We start from the raw sequence: 25,865 nt of genomic DNA, 5'->3' as shown, positions 1-25,865 counted from the left end.
TAGATTAAAAAAGTATAATATTTTATTCCCCATACAGAGTTGTAGCAGTGTATATTAAACATCTGTCATATCAGAAAAGGATGCATTATTTGCTGCTTTAGAATATCTACTTCAGTTTTTTTTTTACGGTTGTGAAAACTGTAACAGTAATAAATAACAGTGTACCCCACAGAATCAGTCATTCTGATGAAGAGAGTGAAGGTGTCACTTGTACATTAACATTACTCGCATTTCAACAGGTTTGGCATCCTGATATGCTTTTGCCTCAGTGAAGCAGGCGATGACGTTTCATGAAAAGCACAGGAAGCTTGTTATGCTTGAGTTTAGGTATAATTTTCAGGTAAGATTTGCTACTTAAAGGTTGTCTTTACTTTTTACAACAAAGGTTGTTTGCTACTTAAAGTATGTACTTTAACTGTAACAATTACAGTTAAAGTACATATATATTATTTTTTTATTTTTTATTTTTTTAATTTAGTAAAATTAATTCTCCTTTTATTGTATTTGTCCATATCTTCCTCTGTACTAATTATATCAAAGACAAAAATAAAACTTAGCTTTCCACCAACAGTACAGAATCTAACAATATTTCTTACTTTATCTTATTGCTTTTCCAATTTTTACATTAAAAGCACTTTCAAGGGTTTCCCTCATCGTCAGTTAATCAAACGTTTTTTAAAACTTACACATTAAAATTAAAACATTAAAAATTGTCACATATATTTTAATATATAGGCAAAAATTAAAATAAAATATTGCCTGTGGCCCGCCACACATACAGTACTGTACTAATTTTATATGTATACTTTACCAATGAGATTTCCTTCATTGGCCATTATGTCTGAAATTTTTTTTACAAGAAAAAAAATAAATTAGTTTACGGTATTCCCCACATACACAAAGTTCAATTATGGGTTCATTACGTTGATAATATTTTGGTAATCTATGAACCTGTTATAAATAACGAACATCTTATAATTTTGAAAAAACTTAATTCATATAATAATAATTTAAAATTTATATATGAAACAGATAAATGCAAAAAAGTTTTTTAGATGTTAACATAGAAATTAATAAAAGTAATAAAATTATAACGTTCGTAAATAGGAAAACAGCAAGTAAAATAACTATTAACAGAAGATTGAATCATCCTTGGGCAAACAAAATTAATATATTTACAAACATGTTGAATAGAATGATACATTACGCACAGAATAATAAAGAAAAATTAGATATAGAAATAAATATTATAAAAAGTATTGTAGTAAAAAATGGATATAAACCTCATTAATTGATAATATTTAAATTATTTATTAAAAAAATTTAAATCTAATAATATAACATTGAAATCTATAAATAATAAACATGGTAATATTTATATAAAATATTCCTATACTAATATATTATATTATTGAAAATTTGATTAGTTTATAATGATGAAAAATATAAACCAGCACATACACCATACAACCATATAATACAACATTTAAAATTTCATAATGATAGTAACGATCCTAATGATTTGTGTGGTGTCTATAAAATAACATGCAATGATTGTAGTAAGATTTATATTGAGAAATTTAATAGATCATTTCGGGAAAAATTTGCAGAAAACGTTAGATTTTATAAAAACAATAAGTTAGATTTCTCTAATATTGCTGACCATTTACTAGTTAATAAACATTCCATCACCGACTTAGATACAAATTTAAAAATAATTGAAATTACAAAAGAATGCGATAATAACAATAAAAAATCAAACATTTTAGAAAAGAATTATATATACAAATATAGACAAAAGTTAACTTAATTAATATGCAGACAGAATATGATAATGATTTTCTTATCAAAACTTCCATAGACACCAGTACATTTATATAAATTATTAAGTACAATTCATATAAAAATTAGTACACTATTGTATGTGTGGCTGGCCAAGGGCAATATTTTATTTTTATTTTATTTTAATTTTTGACTACATATTACAATATATGCGACAATTTTTACTGTTTTAATTTTAAAGAGCAATTTTAAAAAAATGTTTGATTAACTGACGATGAGTGAAACCCTCGAAAGCACTTTGAATGTAAAAATTGGAGAAACAATAAGAAATATTGTTAAATTCTGTACTGCTGGTGGAAATTAAATACTGCTGCTGGTGGTTTTACTTTCATCTTGAGAGATATATATACATAATACTTATTTGCTATTAAAATCAATACACCTGTACAGACGTGGCAGATGGATTTTTCATTTTCACAGTATTCTTGTAGAATTTTCCTGCATAAAGTTGTATTGAAACTGCTAATGGAAAGAGTTAATCTTCAGACATACAATTTACTTATAATTGTCCTGAATTATTATAATTGTTCCATTTTTACATACCTGGTCATGTACCCGTAGCCCTGCAGGCCGTAGTACGTGACTATTTGTCTAACCATACGGCTCTGTTTAAGGGTGCACACCTAGTTGTGGAAAAATCCGTTACCAGGGGAAGCCTGCATGATTCAATTCTCGGTCTCCTGCTGTGGAACCTGGTATTCAACACATTTCTGGGATTGACATTTCCAGAAGGGGTCACGGCCCAGGCTTTCACCGATAACTGTCTCCTTTTAATTCGTGGTAATTCACAACCACAACTAGAAGACTAGGCGCAGGCGGCCTTGTCAACTGCAGAGTGCTGGATGGACATTCAAAATTTAAAGATTTCTGTGTCCAAGACGAAATTATGCTTCTCAAGGGTGCAGACAAATTATCGTACAGTCATAACCCTCATATTAAAAATAAAGGCTGAGTAAGAGTTTTTAAGTACCTAGGTGTTTTGTTTGATGAAAAGTTCCTGTTTAGCAACCACATTAGGCAAGTAGTGGTGGACGCCGTCTAGTAATGCACAAACTTAGGAGGACTGCTCGGAAAGATTATGGGTTGTTAGGCCGCCAAATGTCGTGAGGTCATGAAAGTATGACCTCTTATGAGGCACCCGTTTGGGCACATAGGTTGGGTTTGAAGAGAGCACTTGTTCATAATTTAAGGAGTGCCCAGCGGACAGCCTTAATTGTATGCACTGGTGTTTATAAAACAACCTCCTACGAGGCTACCACTGTATTGGGAAAGACTCTCCCAATCGATTTACTGGTGAAAGTTCAGGCAGCCATTTGGAGATTGCGATGAGGCCGGAAGGCTGAGGTATTTGGAATGTGGTTTTGAGTCAGGCCAGTACCGGAGGAACGGAACGCCAATCACAATGCACCGGATCTAAATTTCATTCAGTTGCCCATCTCCCACCTGCGAAAGAGGCTGCACAGCCTTGCAATGGAAGCATAGTAGTTGGAATGGGACACCATGACTAAGGGAAGATCCTTGTATAAGTTTATACAGGATTTCCGGAGATGGTATGCCTCGAGTTCGTTTTTAAGGCCAATGGGTGCTCACCAACCACGCTAATTTGAGCCAATATCTGTTTCGGTTCCGCCTGGCAGCTGATGAGCTATGCGTCTTCGAGGAGGTTCAGTCAAACGAACACCTGATGTTTGACTGCCCTGCTCTTGGGGGGTTCAGAGACTGGGCCACCCTGGAACAGAAGTCAAGGGAAAAATTGGCCACTTATAAGCAGTGAGTCAATATGGTGAGAGCCACATTGTCAGACCGTGTTGGAGTTCCTAGATGCGGTTGCTTTGTTCAACCGGCACTGTAGTTTGCTTAAGGGAAAGACTCTTACTGCAACTGAGTATGACTGATCACCAGCCAATTATTATGGCTCCAAGCAATATTAAAAATAATGGACAGGTACTTGCTGACATTCAGCTACCTAGGCGTGGCAGCGAATTGCTGCCTAGACAAAATAAATTTTATTATGGATGTTATATATTTTAAGTAGTTGACGGGGTGCACCTACCCATTTTAGCCAATATATGACAAGTGAGCAGTTGGGACACATAAGCCGATGGTGTATGGGTCCACGCTTAGTCCGCTCATGCTGTTAGGTTAGCTCTAGGAGCTATGCTAGGATACTGGTTGCTAAACTGTTCGAGGCTCAATTGCCATTTGTGGCAGAGACATTCGGTCTTATTCTTTAGGGCAACCGAATGGGGTGGTGGTAGGAGAAATGCCAAGCAAACCAATACCTGGTCAATTATTAAGAGATAATTATCACTATTTTTCCTTGCCTGGGAGGTGTAATTTGACACTCAACTATTAGTCATCTGTTGTACTTTTGTAAACAAGATTGCGACTGGTTTGATATTTATAATTCTAACCTATACTCTAATCATTTACTTTCAAAAAATGTTTTGCGATATGAATGATTTATTTTATATGTTACCCAACATTATTTATTTTATTGTTATAATTTCATCAAATCAATGGGATTTTTCTATTACATTTGGAGATAAATAAATATATAAATTTAATCTGATGATTAAAATACCCTAAATTTTCTTATTGCCTTTGGATAGACTAATCACCGAACAAGTCTGATTACAACCCACTTTTGAGATGCTTTTATGTTGTGGGGCTATTAATAAACTTTGTAGAGTACAATTTAATACCTATCAAAATAAAGCCTGGAAAATATACTACATTAGGTAAACATAAGATGTCAATATATTCTTTGGAACTCCTCCAATTGTTTTGTTCAAGTTGCAAGTTGATTTTACTAGCCCTATAAAAGAGCAATCATGACTTAATAATAAAGCCAAAATAATAATAGATACTAATAATTTTAATTATGGATCAAGTTGTTAGAAGTTTCTAAAGGACTAATACAGGTCCACATAAGATTATTGAAGCATTGCCAAATACATCTGGTGTTCCGCTAAGCATTGTAATAGATATTGAGCTACAGAATAATTTTTTGTTACATGTTTATAAATTACTAATAATATGAAGGTATTGTACAAGTGAATAAACTATCAAGCAGGCATTTTTTAATAGAACACCCAGTACGAACGTTCAAGGATAGAAATAGCTATTCATATCAAGATACTGGTAATAGTAGTAGTGACTGCTTTCACAACTTTTTAAGAACATATTAAAATATACTTTTAGTCATCTATATCAAGATCTCCAGCACAATTAATATTTGCACGAGTCTTACGGATGCAGTTTCATATAATAAAACAGAACTGACATAGAATGTAGACAAGGAAAAAAAAAGTACAACGAGAAAGCAAAGACAGGTGCAAAATACAGTTTTTGAAATGGAGAGTGTGTGTAAGCTAAAAAAAATTATTAGGTATAATTGTTTGTATAACTGATAAATAGTTTTAAGACATTGTAATAAGCAACAACAGACTCATAAACATGCAGGTCAGCTATGGACTGCTGGGCTAAGGATGGGGAAAATATATAACTGGGAAAGTGTAGTAGAAAAGAAAAATTTTTATTGTTGTGTATAATAAGAGTGGAAAATTCACCTAAAAATCACTCATTAGTTATTGTATTTGTGAATAATTTGTTAAGAACAAGAAATGATTAAAACTGAAAGTTTTAACTTCAATTTACGAATCTTTTTAAACTTGATTAGTCATACATCATTTTTTCTTTTTTTTTATTAGAGCTATTAATATTCATATAACTCCGGGAAACAAAAAATAATCTTTTTTGTCTCAGAAAGAAAAATATGTGATTCTGATGACATTTTCTCCTGAATTCAAATATGATATCAGTTTTTTCCCATCACGCAAGGTTTCCGAGAGACAGGCATTCATAATTTCAATCATTTTAATACTTTCTGCATTCTTAACTACACAATATTCAAATATTTGACTTACCCATAAAGTAAGAAATTATAATTTTCTGCTATATTTCGCCTGTGGAGCATCCCCCTTGATGGTCCAATAATAAATGGCCAACATATTAGGATTCCATTTGTCTTGATACCTCTTTTCCATAGCTGAAATCTCCTGATGAAGGTGTTCCCCATGCTCATCACTCACTGCGCCAAGATTTTCCAGGAAGAAATCTAGGTGCGAGTGCAGGAAGTGTACTATTATGGACATATTACAATCCAAATTTTTATAAGATGTTATAAGATCTTTGACAATATCACGGTAATTTTTCGTCTTTTGATTTCCCAAAAAACATTTTTGAATGCTTGCCAAGCTGCTTTCTCCTGTGGATTCAATAGTATTCTCCATGGCATTGACAAAATTCTTCATTAATCCTAGTTTGATATGTACGGAGTTAGATACACATTTTTAGGATTACATAATGGATCATGTTTCACATTTTTCTGTTCAGGAATGAGTGATTCATGTTTAGGCAATCTAATGAAATGGTTTTTTCGGTCTCTACTATCCCATTCAATCAAAAACAACAGTACTTTGTATAACCAAGCTGCAGACCAAGAATAAGTGCAATTACCTTCAAATCACCACAAGTATTCCATTTGTACACTGCATATTGAACCTTTTCCAATATAAATTTAGACTTTCCGTATGCTTCTTTCATACTAGCAGAGTGAGCCACAGGTACTTATGCCATTATGCATAAGCACAGCTTTTAAACTAACTTTAGAGGAATCAATGAATAAGAGCCATTCTGTTGAGTCATGTCATTACAAAGTGTCTCCATAAGAGAAAAAATATCATTACAAAACACTAAGCCATTTTCTTCAGAAAAATAGTTTTTAAATTCAGAGTGACGATTATGATAAGTAAACATCTTTGTATTCTTTTAAAGAAGATTCTATCCTTTTAACTGGGAAGCAAGCATTTCAGACTGTTTTTTGGATAACTTTAAATCTCAAATGGGATCGTTAAGATTTTCTTGCGTCAGTAAATGAGGCTCAGATGAACTGCTTTGTTCAAAAGTTGTATCACAAGAATCTGTTTCTTTTTCCTCCTTCCATCAGACTGTGAGTTCTCTTCATCTAATGTCACATGTTCTGGAGGCTTTGGTATGGGCAATTTTTTCAGTGTGGAACTGGTCTCATTGCAGATTGCAAGTTAGGGTACACAGTGGTGTACCCTAACTTGCTACCCGGCTTCTGTGGCACCAGTAGTAGCATCTTGGCCCTTCATCCAGAAGTCCCAGGTTCGAATCCCGGTCAGGCATGGCATTTTTCACATGCTACAAAAATTATCATTCATCTCATCCTCTGAAGCAATACCTGAACGGTGGTCCCTGAGGTTAAAAAAAAAGTTGAGGTACACCACTGTATGTTTTGATTTTGGTGTAGTCCCTTTAATGTCTGTTAAGCAAAAATAACAGTAAGAAGAGTTCACACTCTTCTTACTGTTATTTTTGCTTAACTGTTATTTTTTGGAACCCAAAGAATGATCTTTGGGTTCCCTCCAAATCATAGGGATAACAAATGACATGTGGTATGTGCCATTTTTTCATGTGGTGATAAACCTAGAACACAATAAACAACAAATATGTGGAGCCCAGGCTCTTGTTTGGTCCCCAAATTTCCACCCAAAATAAAGTTCATAACACTTTTACTTATGGAGTAAGCTTTTGCCATTCAGACTTGAGCATCACTTCACCACATAAAAAAAAAAAATTGTTAGGATGATTTAAACAAACTCTAGGCACTTTGTAACTAACAACTAATTAAAAGAAATAAAGTTGTAAATATGTAATACATAATAATTCAGACACATAAAGCACTCAAAATTAACATGTTTACTGTTATTACTGTTCACTATTATCTCACAACTGGCATCGTTCTGATGAATGTGTGCTACATTAGAACATGTTTGTATAAGTCTATACATGAACCTGCACAACAGTAGCAACGCTATCCTTTGAGTTAGCTCATTTGGTTCCATCATATTTACAGTGCTCTAGCTTTTACTTGACAATGGACAAAAAAATGTTTTAAAATATTTAAAATTTAAATAAAAAAAGCTGTGTGGGTGATGGAGAAATTCTGAATACATATTTCAAAACAGGATAAAAACGGTATTAAGTACACCTATTGGTACTCGTGAGATAAAAATCATGTTGACCAGTGTAATTAATAACAATTCACACGAATAGCTTTTTTTTATATTGATTTAGTAATAATAAATTTGTTTACAACAAAAAATTATCTTCAATAATATTCCACAGAGTTTAATACTTAAAATAATAAATTGAAAATTAATTAAATGTGGAAACATTGAATTCAAGTAGAAAGTTTTTTTTGTCATAAGAATATACAATTATCTCCACCCTTAAATTTTATTCATGGCATGTATACTAAAATTATTCTATTGTTTTAAGATTTATGCTGTCTTTGCCTTTCTTAAGATGTCTTATCTAACCGAACTGTACAAGAGGTAGCATTAAGTTACAGAAGACAATCTGAACTGGAGGTTTCAGTGGTTTAGATATAAGTAAAATTTACACTTTTTTGTATCATCTGAAATGATAGCAGTTGTTTACGGTTTTACAATTATAAAAATACTTAATTTATAATGTTCATAAGTACAAATTATTTATACTATTCATTTTTTTATTAAAAAATCTTTTGACTTATTTTCTCGTTCATATTTTCCTCAGTATCTACTGATGATGACCGTTTAACAATCGAAATACCCTTCTAGGTTAAGATTTAAAATAAAATTTTTATAAACAATTAATTTTGTCTAAGTTTACTTTCTAATAATAAATTAAATTATTAACAAAGCACAGAAAAATAAATAGTTGAAATAAATTTTAAAAAATAGGAAAAAAATTATCAAATTAAAAATAATACTTATTAGATGTTAAGGTGGTGGAAAGAGATTATTTACTACTGATTTACTCAAGATTCAAAATCTTAGGAATTAGCACCCACAAAATTGAAGAATGTAAAGTAAGGTAAAATATCACTGACCTAAGTGTTATTCAATTTTGGTTTCCATAGATCACCAAAATTAAAAATACCAGATGAAGTTTCACCATATGTTGCAAAATGTTTAATGTAACTACTGGAGAGCTCATAAAAAATTTATCAGTTATTTTAAAGTCTGGTAGTAAAACGAATAAAAGATGAGAGAAATTGAAATGAATATTAAGAAAGATAATTTTTCCATAAAAGATGTGAAGGAACAAAACAAATACCCCCAATTAAAGAAGTACTTTACGGTCTCAATCAGGCATCTGAGCCACACCTAATCTCTCTCAAAACCAGAGATCTATACCCAACATCGGAGCAGCACAGTAGGTGGGTAGACCCAAGAAAGCAATGTATGGTGGTAATAGGGTCAGTCGATACAGAAAGTGTAGTACACATTACACTGTTTTTTTTTTGGTTTGTTTTACCTCCGGGTCCGCACTCAAGCAATTCATTCCACAGGGGTTGAGATGTTTTGTAGCGTGTGTGAAAAATGCCATGCCTGACCGGGATTTGAACCCAGGACCTCCGGGTGAAAGGCCGAGACGCTACCACTCGCGCCACGGAGGCCGGCACACATTACACTGTTGGGTGTCAACAAGTGGCATGTGGTCTCAGAGATGGTGAAATGCATTATTAGGAGAAAGGAAGTGGAGGAGCAGGATAAGTGAACAACCTGCAGGGGTAGGTGGTGTCATCTACATCGAGTAATAGGTGTGCATCATCTGTTGATGTTATAGTACTCCACAGAGTTCCTCACCGACCCTTTCTGTAAGGTTTATTCTGCAATATTCACTGGAAACTGTGAGGGTGAAATACTCTGGAACTCAAACGGAGGGTCTGGTCATCTGTGTGATGATGATGATGATGGAGAAGGATTTTAGTCAGCGAGAGCCCGACGCTACAGCTTGGGGACAGCTGGTGTCTAGGAGAGGTTTCCCAGACACCAGAGAGTTCCATCTTGAGAATTGTTTAGCCAGATATGATTAAAGAAATAAAAATAAATAAATTTATTTTATTCTACTTTCACTTTTAAGTACCGAGCTATCTCTCTGATAGAATCTATTCTACCCAGCAACTGAAAATGATAATATATAAAAAATTAAGCTGCAAGTACAAAACTATCTCTAATTAAGCTTTACCCCTATAAATTTATATCCACATTATCCACATATTTCAAGAAGCGATATGGATGAATAAATAAAGACTATGGTTTTTGGGTTCTTTGGGTCAATTTTTGACTTTTGGTTTAGTGAATATTGTACAAGCAAATATACAAAAAGAAATTCTATTAATATATAAATAAAAATAAATTCTGAAGGTATTCTACAGTATTACTCATTCGTTGCAATAAATATTGATGTTGTACTTTATTTAACATCTACCAGAAAAAGTGCAATAAAAAAATATACCAAAGCCTATAGTTACTTCTGATACAAAAAAAAACTTACCACCGGTTTGAAAATAATCTTGTGAAGACAAAGAAGTCTTCTTTGGTGGATAATATTCAACAGATGAAGAAACTGTTTGATTCTCATTAAATTTATTTTTCCTGCAAGTTGGTACTTTGTGAGGTAGCCACATACCAGAAGAATGGCATTTAGAATATGATTGCCCATTTAATGTAAAACCATTATTACACCGATAATGCATTGTTACACCTTCATCAATAAATTCTGAATCAGCTACGATACCCTCCAATGTTTCTTTTGGTGTAATCTTTCCTGAATCATCACTTTTATCTAATAAAATGTAACCGTTTAATATACCTTTTAATCTCGCACAACCTTCAAATACTGAAACAAAAAATTAATATAAATGTAAAAGTGTTTATAACGCTTCACAATTATGAAAATTACCATATTTTCTCAAAAGTAAGACCCCTTTTTTAATGCTATACCCCAAAATTTGGGGGGATCTTACAAACAGGTATTTTGGAAAATGAAAATAAAAATAATTGTATTACCGAACTATGAATTTAGTTTGTTTTATTAAACACTAATTATTGTAAATTATACACATAAAAAAGTCTTGTTATTTGAGGATGCGTGCTACTTGACATCAGGGGTACGGCTTTGTTCAGGTTCACAGGTACCAGTATGTCTGAAAACAGAATGAACAACTTATGAATTTGTAGTTCAAACCGATTGCCATTATTTTAACAACGCAAAAAGTGTGTTGTGTTTTAGTTACCTGGAACACACTGTTTACTCGGAGTCACTGCTGCTTTCATCATCATGATCGATGTCAGTCTCTCCCTCAGTTGTGTTGTCAGAATCCTTGTGCTCTCCTCGGTCTACTTGAAACTCTTGATTGTCATTTTCGGAGTAATTTCCTCCCAGGCTTTGACAATCCACTTGCAAAGAAGCTCCATTGAAGGTTTCTGCATTTGTCCACTCTTCGTGAATGTGTGATCTCCATCTGCCATCCATTTAGTGTAAAACTTCTTATTGTGATCCTTGAACAGCTTACATCAAAGGGTTGCAGCACAAAAGTGAGGCCTCCCAAAATAACTGCACTATCTATGTGCATTTCATTGATTTGATTCTTCACAGAATCTTCAAGATGGCCACAGAAGCTATCGGTAAATGAGAAGTGTTCATTTCTTTAACGCTGCTCAAGGGCAGTGATTCCAAATGACTTCTAGCCAGTCTCACATTAGTTTCGCATCCATCCACCCCTTATCTTGTACGCGAACATGTAAACATCTTGTTAGATTTTCCTTCAGCAGTTTTTCTTTTAAAAATGACATAAGGAGGCGATTTCTTTTTCTGCATAAATGGCTAACATAACTGAGCATCTCATTTTTTCTGCTCCAGCTGTTTTTCAACAGTACACTGGATTCACCCATTTTGTTTACAGTTATATTCCATGGCATTTAAAAAGGCAGGTGTTTCATCAGCGTTTCCCATCTGAGATATGAGGTACTGATTTTTTCCTCTTTCACGTAATACGTATCATTGAAACTCCAAAACTCTGTCAGTATATTCTGACGGTAGTCATTGGCACAAAGAGGTTGTCTGCCTCAAAAGTGAATCCTCTTCTTCTCATTAATCGCACCACCGGCTTTAAAGTCACACGCATTTACATGGTGTTTTGCTATTTAGCGTTCTTTCATTAGTATTATTTCACAGATCACTACACAGCACCTCTTCTCACCCACTCAATAACTGTGTTATCCACTGTGGGATAGTGTCCTTTTTTAGGGCCATGAAAAAATCAAGTTCCTTTTTTCACAGCATGTCCGGTTATACTGAATACTCTTAACCCGCTGCTCATACACCATTTTTATTTCAATGAATTCCAAAACATCTAACTTAAACCCTACAGTAAAACTTTTCCATGAATTCACTTTACCGGTAACACAGACAAAATACAAGAGAAACTCACTTTCAATAAAGTTACTACTGTTCTAAACAAAGGTCTTGTTTTACTAGTAAAAAGAAAACAGATAGTAGGAGTGAAGCTCAATGTCTCACCCCTCCACCAAATACCATAGCACTGTTTCACAAACACCTGAGGGTAAAATTTGTCCTTGTCCAATAACTAACTGTATGTACAGTAACAAAGAAATTCCAGATGAGGTGTTTTTCTAGGAATTACATCTTGTCAAACTGTCTACAATTCGCAATTTTTTTTTTTAAATTTGCTTGCAAAACTTGGAGGGTCTTACAATTGAGGGAGTCTTATTTTCAAATAAATACGATACTAATGTTATCACTAAACCGATGAAAATTAAATAATTAAAATAAAATTATGCAAAAAAAACTCTGCTAATATCCATTACTTTATTAAAAATACATTGAAACAACTTTCATTTATAATAAAAATTGTTATACAAAGCATATTCATCACTACAAAGGAGTTTTCAGCCCACGTTAGTAGAAAGATAAATTGTTAACAAATAATTCACTGTCCATCTCTGTTTATTAACATGGCTGCTTTGCTAATAAAAAAAATAGAAATACCCAAGAATACTAGACAATATCAAAATCAGTAACATGTAAATTGTAAATACATGTTTTTTCCGTATTTCAATAATACTGATTGTTACTACTGAAGATGGTTCCATTGGAACTGAAATGACTATATCATTTTATATAAAATAAAGTACCAATTTTTGGAAAATTTATAAAAGTGTTTTTATCTGTTAATATAAAATTAGTCAAGAGATATAAGATATATGTAAGTTTTTTACCTGTATGAGAAATATATTAACACAAACAAAGGTAGATCATTAAGCCTACTATATTCTGGCTGACTTATACAATCAATATTAAATATCTGTAAACACAATTGTAATACGTTGGAAAACATTTCACATAATATTATGGGAACAAGTTTTTATTTGTGTTAACCAAATTTTATTTAGAAGAAATACAAAGAGCAAACACAAAGGATGAAATAAAAAAAATATATTTAAAAAATAAAGATAATTAATAAACACATCTCTTAATCATTAGTAAAATAATGCAATACACAGTATGTACTTAATATTTATGCGCTTACATGTAAAATCCTTTCTGGTTAATTTTGTTGAATTTAGTTATTGTTTGTTAAATAAAAATGATTATCATTTTTTTTAAATTCTATTTCTTCTGTTTATGCGTTCTTACTGGTCAACAGCTCAACAATAAAATCATAAAAATAATAGTAGTAATTGATAAATTTTGAGTCAGTATTTTCAGTATCAAGATTCTCAGCATTTTCACAGAGATCATTAACTTGCTATCCACAGAGATCATTAAATTTTCTACAATATTGCTATCCAATAATACCAGAGTGACAGTTATGTTTCTATCAACAACAATATAGTGAGTTTTGGAAGTAAAAACATTTTAATAAGTTTACACATAAAAAAAAATATCTGTTTCCTTTTCTGCAGATTAATACTCACAAAGAATCTCATAGTAATAAAACAATTTTCAACTACAGTATATAATCCAATATACTCCACACTGTAGTAAGTTATATGAGAGGTGGATAAAAAAAAAAAGTTACTCCCTTGCCATGTTCTTGAACTGAAAGGGATATATTAATGTCTTGTGGTGGCAGCACTGGTTGGGTTGTTGTCTTCACGCTCCTCGAGCAGCAATTCTGTATGACATTCAGTACATGTGTAGTGTCGTTGTCAATAAGGGGTGTCTTCTAGAGGTTTCGTACAGCATAGATGTGCGTTCAGTAGTCTGATTTTTGTGGGCAAAAAATTACAATTGTTGTGAAATTCATCACCAAACTGTTGAGGTATATGGTGAGAATGCAATGTCACACCCCATGATCACAAAATGGTACCAAATGTTCAGAAACGGAAGAACAAATGTAACGAACTGTGTGCTAGATGTCCTTAAACTGCAAACACGACAGGTAACGCAGAACGCGTGAATGAAATGACATTGAGTAACTGGCACATTAAAATGAGAGAGATTGCAAGTGAACTTAACATCAGTTATGGTAACGTGTTTGTGATTATTCACGATCAGCTTGGTTACTGTAAGATGCGTGCACAATTGGTGCCATATCTGTTGACCGATAACCACAAACATCAATGTTTTACATCTGCTCTTTCTTTTCTTCAACATTATTCCAAGGCTGGTTCACAGTTTTTGAAACAAACCGTCAGAGGGGATGAGAGATTGGTGCTTCATTACTCTCCTGAGACTAAACAAGCATCACATGAAGGAGACAAAAAAATTCACCGCAGCCAAAAAAAGTGAAAACATCTCCATATGTTTGAAAGGTTATGCTGACAGTCTTTTTCGATTATGAGGGAGTTGTTTACAGTGAATTTATGCCTCGAGCAACAACAATCAATGCTGAATCTTAATGTGAAACTTTAAAAAAATTGTGTAAAGCCATTAAAGATCAAAGACCCGGAAGATTGAGCAATGGGGTTATTTTTCTTCACAACAACACTCCTTATTCAAAGGAGTTACTGTAAAAATTCAAGTGGGAAGTGTGGTGTCATCCACCTTACAGGCCTGATCTAGCACCCTGACCTACCACCTGCTTGGTCCTCTCAAGTGATTCGTGGGAAGGGAGCATCATTTCACTACGAAGTGGTCCTTAAATGGTCGAAGGAAATTGGATGAAATTTGTATGAGAGTGGAATTGAAGAACTTGTCACACGGTAGAAAAGTGTTTAGAAAAATTTGGTGATTATGTCAAAAAATAGATAAAAATATGTAGTATTTTGTCCAATAAAAAAAAAAAATTGTCTTATAAATATGTGTTTGTTTCATAGAGGGGATGTAACTTACTGATCGTCCCTCGTACAAGCATCCATATCACCAATATCAAGTATTACTTTACTATAAAGTGACTGACTACTGAATAAGCAAATCACGTTTATATTAGGTGCTGAATTTGGGGGTAAAAAACCACACATGTTAATGGGAAAAAGTCAGTGTTAGGAAGAGAATCTAGCTCTAACAGCAAGTGCAGATATAACATAATACAAGCTATTCTATTTTGCTCAAAAATAATACTTTAAGCAACAACCATTTAAAATTAATTTAAATTTATATTATTTTAATTTCAAGTCCCACATCAAAAATAAAGTAGTTTTTTTTTTGTCGTTAAAAGCATTTACAACAAGTTTATAATTTTGTATATTTAAAGAGATGTAATAGCATATAAGTATTACTGAAATCTTGGGAATATGACTGTTTCCAAACATTCAGAAACTGAAAATGGAAGTTTGTTTTGAAGGAAACTCTGTGCACATGAAGAATACTGATGTATCATTATTAATAGGTTAACACAAAAAACAAAATGTGAAGTTACTAATGCAGCAGTAACCAAGATTCTGCAATATTTTAATTTTATGTTTATACAATACTCTTTAACATGTAATATTAGAGAAAAAAAAAAAATCATGTTTTATTTTACTGCCATAGATGAAATGATTACTGCAAATTGTAATCTGAAAAAAAATGAAAAAATATTAATAAAATAAATTACATACCACAAGTTACTGCTGATCCGGTCCATTCACCGTCTTGACAAATTCTATGTTGTGATGTGATGGGAGTCAATTTGTAATGCGCAGCACAAGAATATTCTGCCACAACACCATCAGAAATTAAATCGTTCTCCTCTTTATGTTCACTTACAAAAACTGCACCGTTTAAAACGGAAGGTGGTTTCTCACAAGCTTAAAAAAAAATATATTTAAAAAATGTCCACCGATAAAGTATCAGCACAAGTAAATAATCCATATCTGCCCAAATCACCTCAATATCTAATCAGAATCGGCATGATTTTGTGTGGAACTTGAGTAACGACACAAAATTAGGCCTAGTAATAAAGTAATTTAAACAAAAGCAAAAGAATACTACTAATTCAAAATAACCAATACCTCCTGATGGCATAAATTTATTAATATTTTATAATTATTGTTAAAACTTTAATTATAATATTTAATAAATATTAAAACTTTATGTTATTTACCATCTGTGGTGAAATGAATACCCTTAATATCCGTGGTTAATTACAAAAGTAAATAAAGATCACAGGGTATCGGATTTGGTGAGTATGGAGACTGTGGAATAGGTTCAAATTTCAACTTCACAAGAGTCTTGGCAGCTGCAGATGATGTGTGTGGGGCTGAGAATTATCATGTTGAAGAATTACCAGGTCTGTGAATTGTTGAACATGACACAAACATCTAAGATGTTTTAACATCTCTATCTATAGCATAGAATTTACAGTTGATCTGGCTTCAAGATACTCAGTTACGTACTTGTGATTGAAATCCCAAAACTCTGTCAAGAGAATTCTTTATCAGAGGGTTATTTACAATTTTTTTTTTGTGGCAAACCATAGTGCCAATATACCATGCTCTACCATTGTAGACACCTTTAGATGACGATTAATATAACCAGCATTCACTTTTAACACTAATAGTTCAATCATTGCACATAGCTTTAGACACATTAACACAGCAGGCAAAATTGACTCCATAACAATGACTAATGAGTGACAGAAAATGAGAAGACATGGGTCAACAAGTTTTAGAATGTCAATAATAGAGGAATGAAAATACAAGATGGCGGCACCTATAATTTCATGTGACTTTTGTTTCTCCCGCTAAATTCCAGAGTGCATTGATTTTCCATCATCCTCATATTTTAATATTAGGTCTTAAAATTTTAAGCTAATCAGTTGGAACCCCTCTGACTTCAGCTTAGTATAAATATAATAATTATTTCTGATACTAATATTAAAACATACATGCAATTACGTGTACACAAGTAGTTACATTAATTATTGCTTATTATTTATAATTGTTTTTAAGCAAATAATTAAAATGATTTTCCTTTATGATAATGTTTATACATACAAAACTTGTTTTTCACTTTTTATTTCAACTTACCATTTATAAATTCTAGTATTTATATATTTTTTATCAAAGTTGGTTTTTTTGTTAACTTTTTTATCTTCCTCTAAGAATCATGAGACCGGAGCTTGATTGCTCAGTGATACAGAGTAGCTGGACCGAAGGTGCAATCATATTGCAGAGGTATCTGCTGAGAACTTCCTGAAAGAGGAGAGCAGCTCTTTCAGTAGTTCTTAAGGGCATAGGTCAGGAGGATTTGTGGGTGAATATGGGCTGGGAAAAAGGAATGAAAGAGGGAACCGACTTATTGAGTTTTACAAGAAGTACAGTTTAGTAATTGTCAATGCCCAGTTTAAAAATCATAATAGAAGAATACACACATGGAAAAAGCCAGGCAATCTGTAAGGTATCAGATAGATTATATCATGATTAAGCAAAGACTTAGAAATCAACTTGTCGACTGCAAAGCATATCCAGGAGCACATGATAGTGACCATAATTAAGTGATAATGAAATTTAGATTGGGGTTTAAAAACTAAAAGAAAAGATGTCAGATGAATGGGTAGAATTTAGAGAAGCTTGTGGAAGAAAAGGTAAACAAGATTTTTGAGGAGGATGTCGCAAGACGTCCGAGTAAAAAATATAAGACAGAAAATATAAAAGAATGGGAGAATGTTAAAAAAAAGATTCTTAAATCAGCAGAAATGAACATAAGCGGAACAAAGAGAACTGGTAGAAAACCTTGGATATCAGAGGATTGTTGCAGATGGATAGGCTTACCATACGTCTAGAATTAGCCTGGACAGTCCTGGTTTTTGTGTTATCCAGGGTTACAAAAATGTCCAGGGTTTGAGAATTTTATGACTGGAGAGGATTTTTTAATTTCAGATCTATATGTTCGACATTGTGTTTTACGGCCATGCATCTCTCAGCCGACCTTGGAGCAAACGCTGATGTCGATTTTGATGGAGGCATGGCTACCAGTCTCACCACAACTTTTTACCGAGTCATTTGGCAACACAACAGGGGCAATTTATGTTTATGTTGTTTTTGTGTGAAAAGAAACTCATCTCTTGATTTTGATCATTTCATCTCTATTTGTTTTTATTCTCATCGTTTAGCAATGGGCAAAAGAAAATGTGTGTTTAATGTTAACCTGCAACAGGAATACTAATTTTTGAAATTGTGTAATGATAGTAACATTGAACATGTTTATTGCACACTGTGTATTGGAGAATTTTCTGTTGCACATAAAGGAAAGGGTGATGTTGAAGATCACATGAAAGCAGCTGAACATAGGAGTGCTATTAATGCTACTGCTTCAGCAAACATAAGAGATTTTTTTAAATCCAAAGATGGAAATTACAATAACATGATCTGGAGTGAGCTCCTAAAGGAGGTACATTTTCATACCACACTGTTAAACAAGAACTCAATTTCTAAACATAAGACTGCACATCTAAACTCGGTAAAAAGTTATATGACCCAAAATTTTTATCTGCTAAAACCAAAACCGAGGCAATTATTGTTAAAATTATTTTGCCATTTATATTTGATGTGTTGTGTTCTTTGAAAAACATTAATTGTGTAACAGAAACAATGGATAGCACAAACAGAAGTGAAGTAAAACTTGTTCCAATTGTTGTAAGATATTTCAGTCTGGTGGAAGGAATTCAAGTTGAACTTTTAAATTTTGATGAAGTGTCAGGTGAAACTGCTCAAATTTTGATGAAGTATCTTTTGTAGTGTGTGAAAAAATACAAACTTGAAGAAAGGTTGGATTGTTATATTGCTGATAACATTAACAGTAATTTTGGTGGTGTGAAGAGAAAGGGGAATGAAAATATATTCAGAAAAGTTCAAAGTATTTACATAACCTATTTTAGGAATTGGTTTTTCAGCCCACATTGTACACAACTGAGTACAAACAGCATGTAATTCTCTACCCCTGGATATAGAAGTTATTGTTATAAAAATTTATAACTATTTTCATATATAAACAGTAAGAGTAACAAAACTAAAAGAGTTCTGTGAATTTGTGGAAACAGATTACAAAAAAGAATTATTTCATAGCAGCACAAGGTTCCTTAGTTTGTTATCTGCAATAGAAAAAATTATTCTTTCCATTTTTGATGCCCTAAACTCATACTTACCTTATGACAAATGCCCAAAATTATTTGAATTTTTTGAAAATCTAGAAAATAAACTGTTTTTTTTTTAATTTTTATTTGGTACTCTAGTTATTTAATAATGTAATTCTGAAATTGTGAGCTAATTCTATCACAGAGAAAAAGAAGCATTTCAGACATTCTGAATTAGTTTGTCAACTTCAGGAAAGATAAACCCACAAATTTATACCATCTTCTGCCAAACAATTGTTATGCACTCTAAAAGAAAATAATGATATTCAGGAACAAAAATTCTTTTTAAGACAATTTTTATAATTTTAGTACTTACGAGTTGTGGAGAACCAGTTTTTAAAGTTCATAAGTTTCAGTGGATAAATTTACAAAATGAGATTGCCTGGTCTGATATAGAAGAGAGTGAGTGCACAAGTTGTTAATGAAATTATAAAAGATTCCATAAATACTGTCTGACCTATTTGAAAAACGTATGTTGTTGTACCATGTAATCTGAGACCAAAGGTTAGGTTGTGGTTCAAGTTCTGAAAAGTACCAGATACTATTGAAGAGAAATGGAAAGCAATTTTTAGGGTGTTTCAAAAGACTGATACTTCATGTTGCAATATTTCTAAAATGGTTGAGTTTGCGATTTCTTTGCCTGAGACATCTGCAACAGTTAAGAGAGTTTTTTTAATTATGGGGAACATTTGGTCTGCAGAAAGAGGTAGACTTTCAGTATCTATTGTTAAACATTTTCTAAATGTTAAAATTAATTCATAACTTTCATGCTGTGAATTTTTTGATGTAATTAAAACAAATAAACCAACGAACTTAACATGACTTTTCACTACACATGACTTTCTGAAAAAAGTCATGTGTAGTGAAAAATACAACTGAATAAATAAAGTCTAATGTTTCCGTAAACTGTTAAGACATTTAAATAATTTCAAAAATATGTTCTGGGTTGGACCCAAAAAATATGGTAAGCCTACTGATGGATGAACGTAGAAAGTACAAGAATGTTAAAGATGAAGAAGGCTTAAGGAACTATCAACAATTAAGTAATATTGTAAACAGAAAGTACAAATTAGTGGAAGAAAAGTGTTCAGAAGTGGAAAGAGAAATGATCATTGCTAAAGTAGACGAAGCATAACGAAAGATAAAGGGAATTTTATGGTATATTAGTTAAAATTTAATAATGTGTTAAATAAAGATGGTACACCGATTTATATTACGAAAGAAAAGGTTGATAGGTGGGTGGAATATAAAGAGTTATATGGAGGAAATGAATTAGAAAATGGTGTTATAGAGGAAGTCGAAGAGGATGAAAAGGGAGATACAATACTGAGATCTGAATTTAATAGAGCATTGAAGAATTTAAATGGAAAAAGGCTCCTGGGATAGACAGGATAACTGCAGAATTACTACACAGTGCAGGTGAGGAAGCGATAGACAGATTATACAAACTGGTGTGTAATATTTATGAAAAAGAGGAAATTCCATCTGACTTCAAGAAAAGTGTTATTGTCATGATACCAAAGAAAAATATGAAGAATACAGAACAATTAGCTTAACTACTCATACATAAAGATATCTTAACTCTTATTCTGTACAAAAGAATTGAGAGGAGAGTGGAAGAAGGAAAAGACCAATTTGGTTTTAGATAAAGTATAGGGACAAGGGAAGCAATTTTAGCAGTCAGATTAATAGTAGAAGGATGATTAAAAAAAAAAAACCAACATATGTTACATTTAGACTTTGATAATGTAGACTGGAATAAAATGTTCAACATTTTAAAAGGTTTAGGGTTCAAATATAGAGATATAAGAACAATCGCTAACATTTACAGGAACCAAAATGCAACATTAACAATTGAATAACATAAGAAAGAAGCAGTAATAAAAAAGGGTGTCTGACAAGGATGTTGCCTATCTCACTAGTCATTTTTTAATCTTTACATAGAACTAGCAGTTAATGATGTTAAAAAACAATTAAGATTTGAAGTAACAGTGCAAGGTGAAAAGATAGATACCCTAGCTGAGAGTAAAAAAATATTTAGAAGAAACAATGAATGGCATGGGCGAAGTCCTTCACAAAAAATAAAGTATGAAACGTGAAAAATAAGTAATAAAACAAAAGTAATGAAATGTAGTAGCAATAAAGTAGATGAGCCACTGAGTATAAAAATAGGACAAGAAGAAAAGATTATGGAGGTAGAAGAATTTTGAATTTGGGAAGTAGAATTACTACAGATGGATGAATCAGGAGCAATATAAAATGCCAAACAGCACAGGTAAAAAGAGCTTTCAGTCAGAAATATAATTTGCTTACATCAAAGATTAATTTAAACATTAGGAAAGCATTTTACAAAGTATATGTTACATGCTTTATATGGCTTTAAGCTTTATATGAAAGTAAAACTTGGACAATCAAAGTACCTGAGAAGAAAAAATTAGAAGCTTTTGAAACGTGGTGCTATAGGAGAATGTTAAAGATCAGGTGGGTGGCTAAAGCGACAAATAAAGAGGTATTGCAGCAAATTGATGACGAAAGTATTTGAAAAAATATAGCTAAAAGAACAGACAGACTTATAGGCCACATCTTAAGGCATCCTGGAATCGTCACTTTGATATTGGAGGGATAGGTAGATGGGAAAAATTGTGTAGGCAGGCAACGTTTGGAATATGTAAAACAAATTGTTAGGGATGTAGGATGTAGGGGTATACCAAAATGAAACGACTGGCACTAAATAGGGAATCTTGGAGAGCTGCATCAAACGAGTCAAATGACTGAAGACAAAAAAAACTTTTTTAATCCTACTTTTTAGTTTTAGTTTTTAGGATTCTGTAACTAACTAAGAAAAAACCAAAACTCTTGTGAGATACTTGTTTGTCCACCTACAGAGTACAATGACTAGCAATAATATTCTAGACAGATCAAGTCTTGCATAACAGGGTCGCATAAGAATGTAAAAATGTTACATTCTTGTGTTAAGTTTTTTATTGTTGAATATGACTATCCTACATCACATAATGAAATGCCAAGAAAAATCCAATGATTTATCAAAACTGATCCAGTCATTTGGGCCCTAGAGTCGAACTAATGAACACCAATAATACATACATACTGTACATATGCATGAAAAACATTACCTTACTTTTGCTAAATTCCAGTAATTAAAATTTGAGGTGAAAGTGGGTGTTTTATGTATAATAATAAAAAAAAAAAATGTTCCAACTGTAGTTTGACTGCAACTGGTCTAATAAAACTGAAAGTTCAGGAAATAAGAATGCAAAGGGTATCACTCATTATGAATTTGAGATAATAAACTAGACAAAAATAGTAAATTAGAAAAGAAGGAGATTCATCCCTCAACTGAACTGCGAATAAATTTTTTTAATCTGAAAGTTGGAAGATTCGCTTTCCACTAATTTGCTACATGAAAGGAAGTTCTATTTTCCTTTTCATAACAATATAACAATCTCCTTCCACCCTAACAGGTATTGTGGACCTCTCTAGATGTAGTGTTACTTGACAAAATGAGGGCACTGTATATATATATATATATATTTAATACTACTGAATATGTAATATTTAATTATCTGTCTGAAACTCTCATAAAAAAAATTGAATTTTCTGAATATTATAAACCAGTTTTCAATTAAGTTATTTAGATCTTATTTCTCTAAGTAACATCACAATTAAACATTCATTGTTGGCTATTTAAGCCTCATACACACTGTATGATAGTCATCATCAGTAAGTGCCCAGCTGATGTTTCTATCATCTGATCTGCTAGGTACAAAGAGATAATTTGTATTACTGGTGGCTCAAGATCAAACAATGTTGGTTCTATCCATGTGTCCCAACTTGAGTGGTAAACATTAGTCGGTTTGAACATGTCGATAAAGCAGGAAACAAACTTTTCCTAGCCTCATTTTTTAAAATAAATTCAATTTATATTTAACCAACTGAAATTTAATCCAGTTACCTTACTTATTACTATTTATATTATATAAATAAATTAACTAAATACATATATACCTTTTTATTTATAAAGTAATAAAGTTTAAAATTTTTACAAAGTAAAAAAACAAGCATAAATTTATATTACTTATAATGTACGAAATATAAGGGCTGTTAACCTCCAACCATGCATCTAAGTAAACAAGAGATAGGCATGAACCAGGTCTGTGCATCATGCAATTGCACCGTCCCCCACCACAACCTCTCCAATTGCCGGCTCCATTGCATCAGTCTAAGCCAAGCTAAGAGCAACTGAACATGGCTGCTATGATCGATGTTCCCACTAGGTGTGATACATTTTCTGCAAACAGATGGATGTAGTGCTGCTGAAATCCATTGCAGAATAGCCAAGTGTGTGGTGAAAACTTTGAGTGATGGTAGTGTATAGGAATGATGTAGGAAATTTAAAGAAAGGCGAACAGACTTCCACGATGAATATGGGCAAGTTTGCAAGAACATTGCCACTGCATGCCTGGTTGAGTGTGTTGATGATTTTGAGCAACACTAAGCAACAGGAAAACAATGGCTACAGTTTCTTGGGACTATAAGGTTGGTGGACGTTATGAAGTGAACATTTTTGTTTCAGTAAAACGATATCATGAACTTTAGTAATGCTGTTCTTTTTTTATTTATTTAATTTAACTGTGAGTCTTTATTTGCAATAAATAAATAAACAGTTCAGGAAGTATACTTCAATCTGAAATAACATTACAAACAAAACAATCAAAAGTAAATTTTCTAATATATTTACTATTCACATACAATAAATATAAGTTCAAAGATTTAAAAAAAATTAAATGCAATTCGCTATTAATAATTACCTTTTGTGCATGTAGGTTTAACAAATACATCACTCCATCCTCTTAAATACACATTATCTGGACGACATTTAACATGACTAAAAGGTAGTCCATTTAATCGATAACCAGGAAAGCAATGGAAATGTAATTCTTTAACTTCACCCAAATTTCTAATTGTGATGTTACCATGAAGTAGTTGCATAGACAATACACAATTGTCATTGTTATTAGATTTGTCAATTATACCTGAAACAGCACATTATAATATTATAAAGATTCTAATATTACCGTTAAAATAAATAAAGTAATATTATTGTCAAATAAGTGTGTAGTCATCTTGTATAGACAATAACCTTGATATTCTTCTTTTTTTAGTGGAACTGTTTATTAACAGTTATAAAGAAACAACATTCTCCATGATGATCAGTTCTGAACTTTTACTTCTAAATTATAGTATCCTTGTCTCTCTTTCAAATATGTATACATATAGCCTACCATTAATGGGTTAATGAGCTTAACGAGATAAAATTAGTTTCATGTAACAACACTATTTCTCAATTCAGAAATATCACATTTTGTAAGCATAATGATACTAAACTAACTAAAAGATTTTGCAAATGTAACTAAACTGCAATATTTAAAATCAATCCAGTTAAGGAATTAATAAACTAAGGTAAAGTTGGTATGAATAAAAATACACAGAAATATCCCATAAATCAGAAAAAAATATTTTGTAGTACATATTTAAAGTTGCTAAAACTGAAGAAAATAATAATGAAAACTAATTCTAATCCTTTTCTTTCATCAACTAAAAAGTACCTGCGATATAAAGCATCCTCTGCAGTATGATGATGTATCTTACAAATAATATGTCATACAACTTAAAATGGTAACTGGTTTTGTAAAACAGAAAATATCACAAAATAACTATTTACAAATTAACATTATCTTTTAATTACCTGAATCTTCATTATCAACAACAGTCAGGTTATTGCAAATAACGGTTACGGGGTACAGAGATAAAAATAACACAGACACAAAGCACAGAAAATAAACTTTAAATGTAAGATACATTTTCTGATAAGTTGAAGTTCACAGTTTCAGAATTAATTAGCCTACAAGTTTTAAGTGAAATACAATACTGATGTCATTTCAAAAAAACGTCATCTTGCAACAGAAATTAATAAATATAATGGAAAGACATAAAAACAAGCAAAGACATGGTTTTATAATCTCGTTTCCAATATAGCCGAAGTAACTAAAACTTTATTCTTCAGAGCTTTTCCACAAAAAAGCCCACCATAGCAAACAAAAATCATTGTACATACATTATTATGTATTACATTCACGTAAAACTGACATCTAGGAAAACAAATAAAATTATCTAAAACGTTTTAGGTTAAAACGCTGTTTACGAGTTGTTTACCATTTTGATCACTGAGCTTTGAGGAACTTGTAATAATCATGCGCGCGCATACAGAGTTTGGCGCGAAATTTTCGATATGCATTTTCACGGAAGGAACAAAACGCAAGGATATAGGGAAAATTTCTATCTCCTACTAATCGCAACTCTTTACAAAAGTCCCTTACTGCTGTGTCCTTCTTTTATCAGAGGAGTAATTATTTATTAAGTGGCAGTTACAATTATTGTCTTTTATTTATGGACGGAATTATTTGCTTCCCAAATCAGCTGATTTCAAAGTAGTCAGTTCTAAGGTTCAAATCCTAGTAAAGACAGCTTCTTTTAAACGGATTTGAACATTAGATCGCGG

The 25,865-nt window shown here is 32.2% G+C and overlaps 1 protein-coding gene across 2 annotated transcripts in view; it reads right to left on the bottom strand.

The window, feature by feature from the left end:
* Window positions 1-25,512, bottom strand: part of LOC142330839 (complement receptor type 2-like) — a 55,435-nt gene extending 29,923 nt beyond the window's left edge. Inside the window, exons 1-4 of one of the 2 annotated variants that reach the window (XM_075376298.1) lie at window positions 25,053-25,512; window positions 24,115-24,339; window positions 15,771-15,959; window positions 10,258-10,602 (exon numbers count right to left, since the gene is read on the bottom strand). In XM_075376298.1, coding sequence (XP_075232413.1) covers window positions 10,258-10,602; window positions 15,771-15,959; window positions 24,115-24,339; window positions 25,053-25,167 — 874 coding nt within the window. In that variant the 5' untranslated portion in view covers window positions 25,168-25,512. The remainder of the gene's footprint in view (window positions 1-10,257; window positions 10,603-15,770; window positions 15,960-24,114; window positions 24,340-25,052) is intronic. The other variant, XM_075376299.1, reaches the window with a different exon arrangement.
* Between the last annotated feature and the right edge of the window lie 353 nt (window positions 25,513-25,865).

This window comes from Lycorma delicatula, chromosome 10 (assembly GCF_047948215.1).
Source record: "Lycorma delicatula isolate Av1 chromosome 10, ASM4794821v1, whole genome shotgun sequence".
Taxonomy (NCBI): domain Eukaryota; kingdom Metazoa; phylum Arthropoda; class Insecta; order Hemiptera; family Fulgoridae; genus Lycorma; species Lycorma delicatula.
The sequence above is the reverse complement of the archived record's forward strand: the minus strand, read 5'-3'. Positions and strand labels throughout refer to the sequence as shown.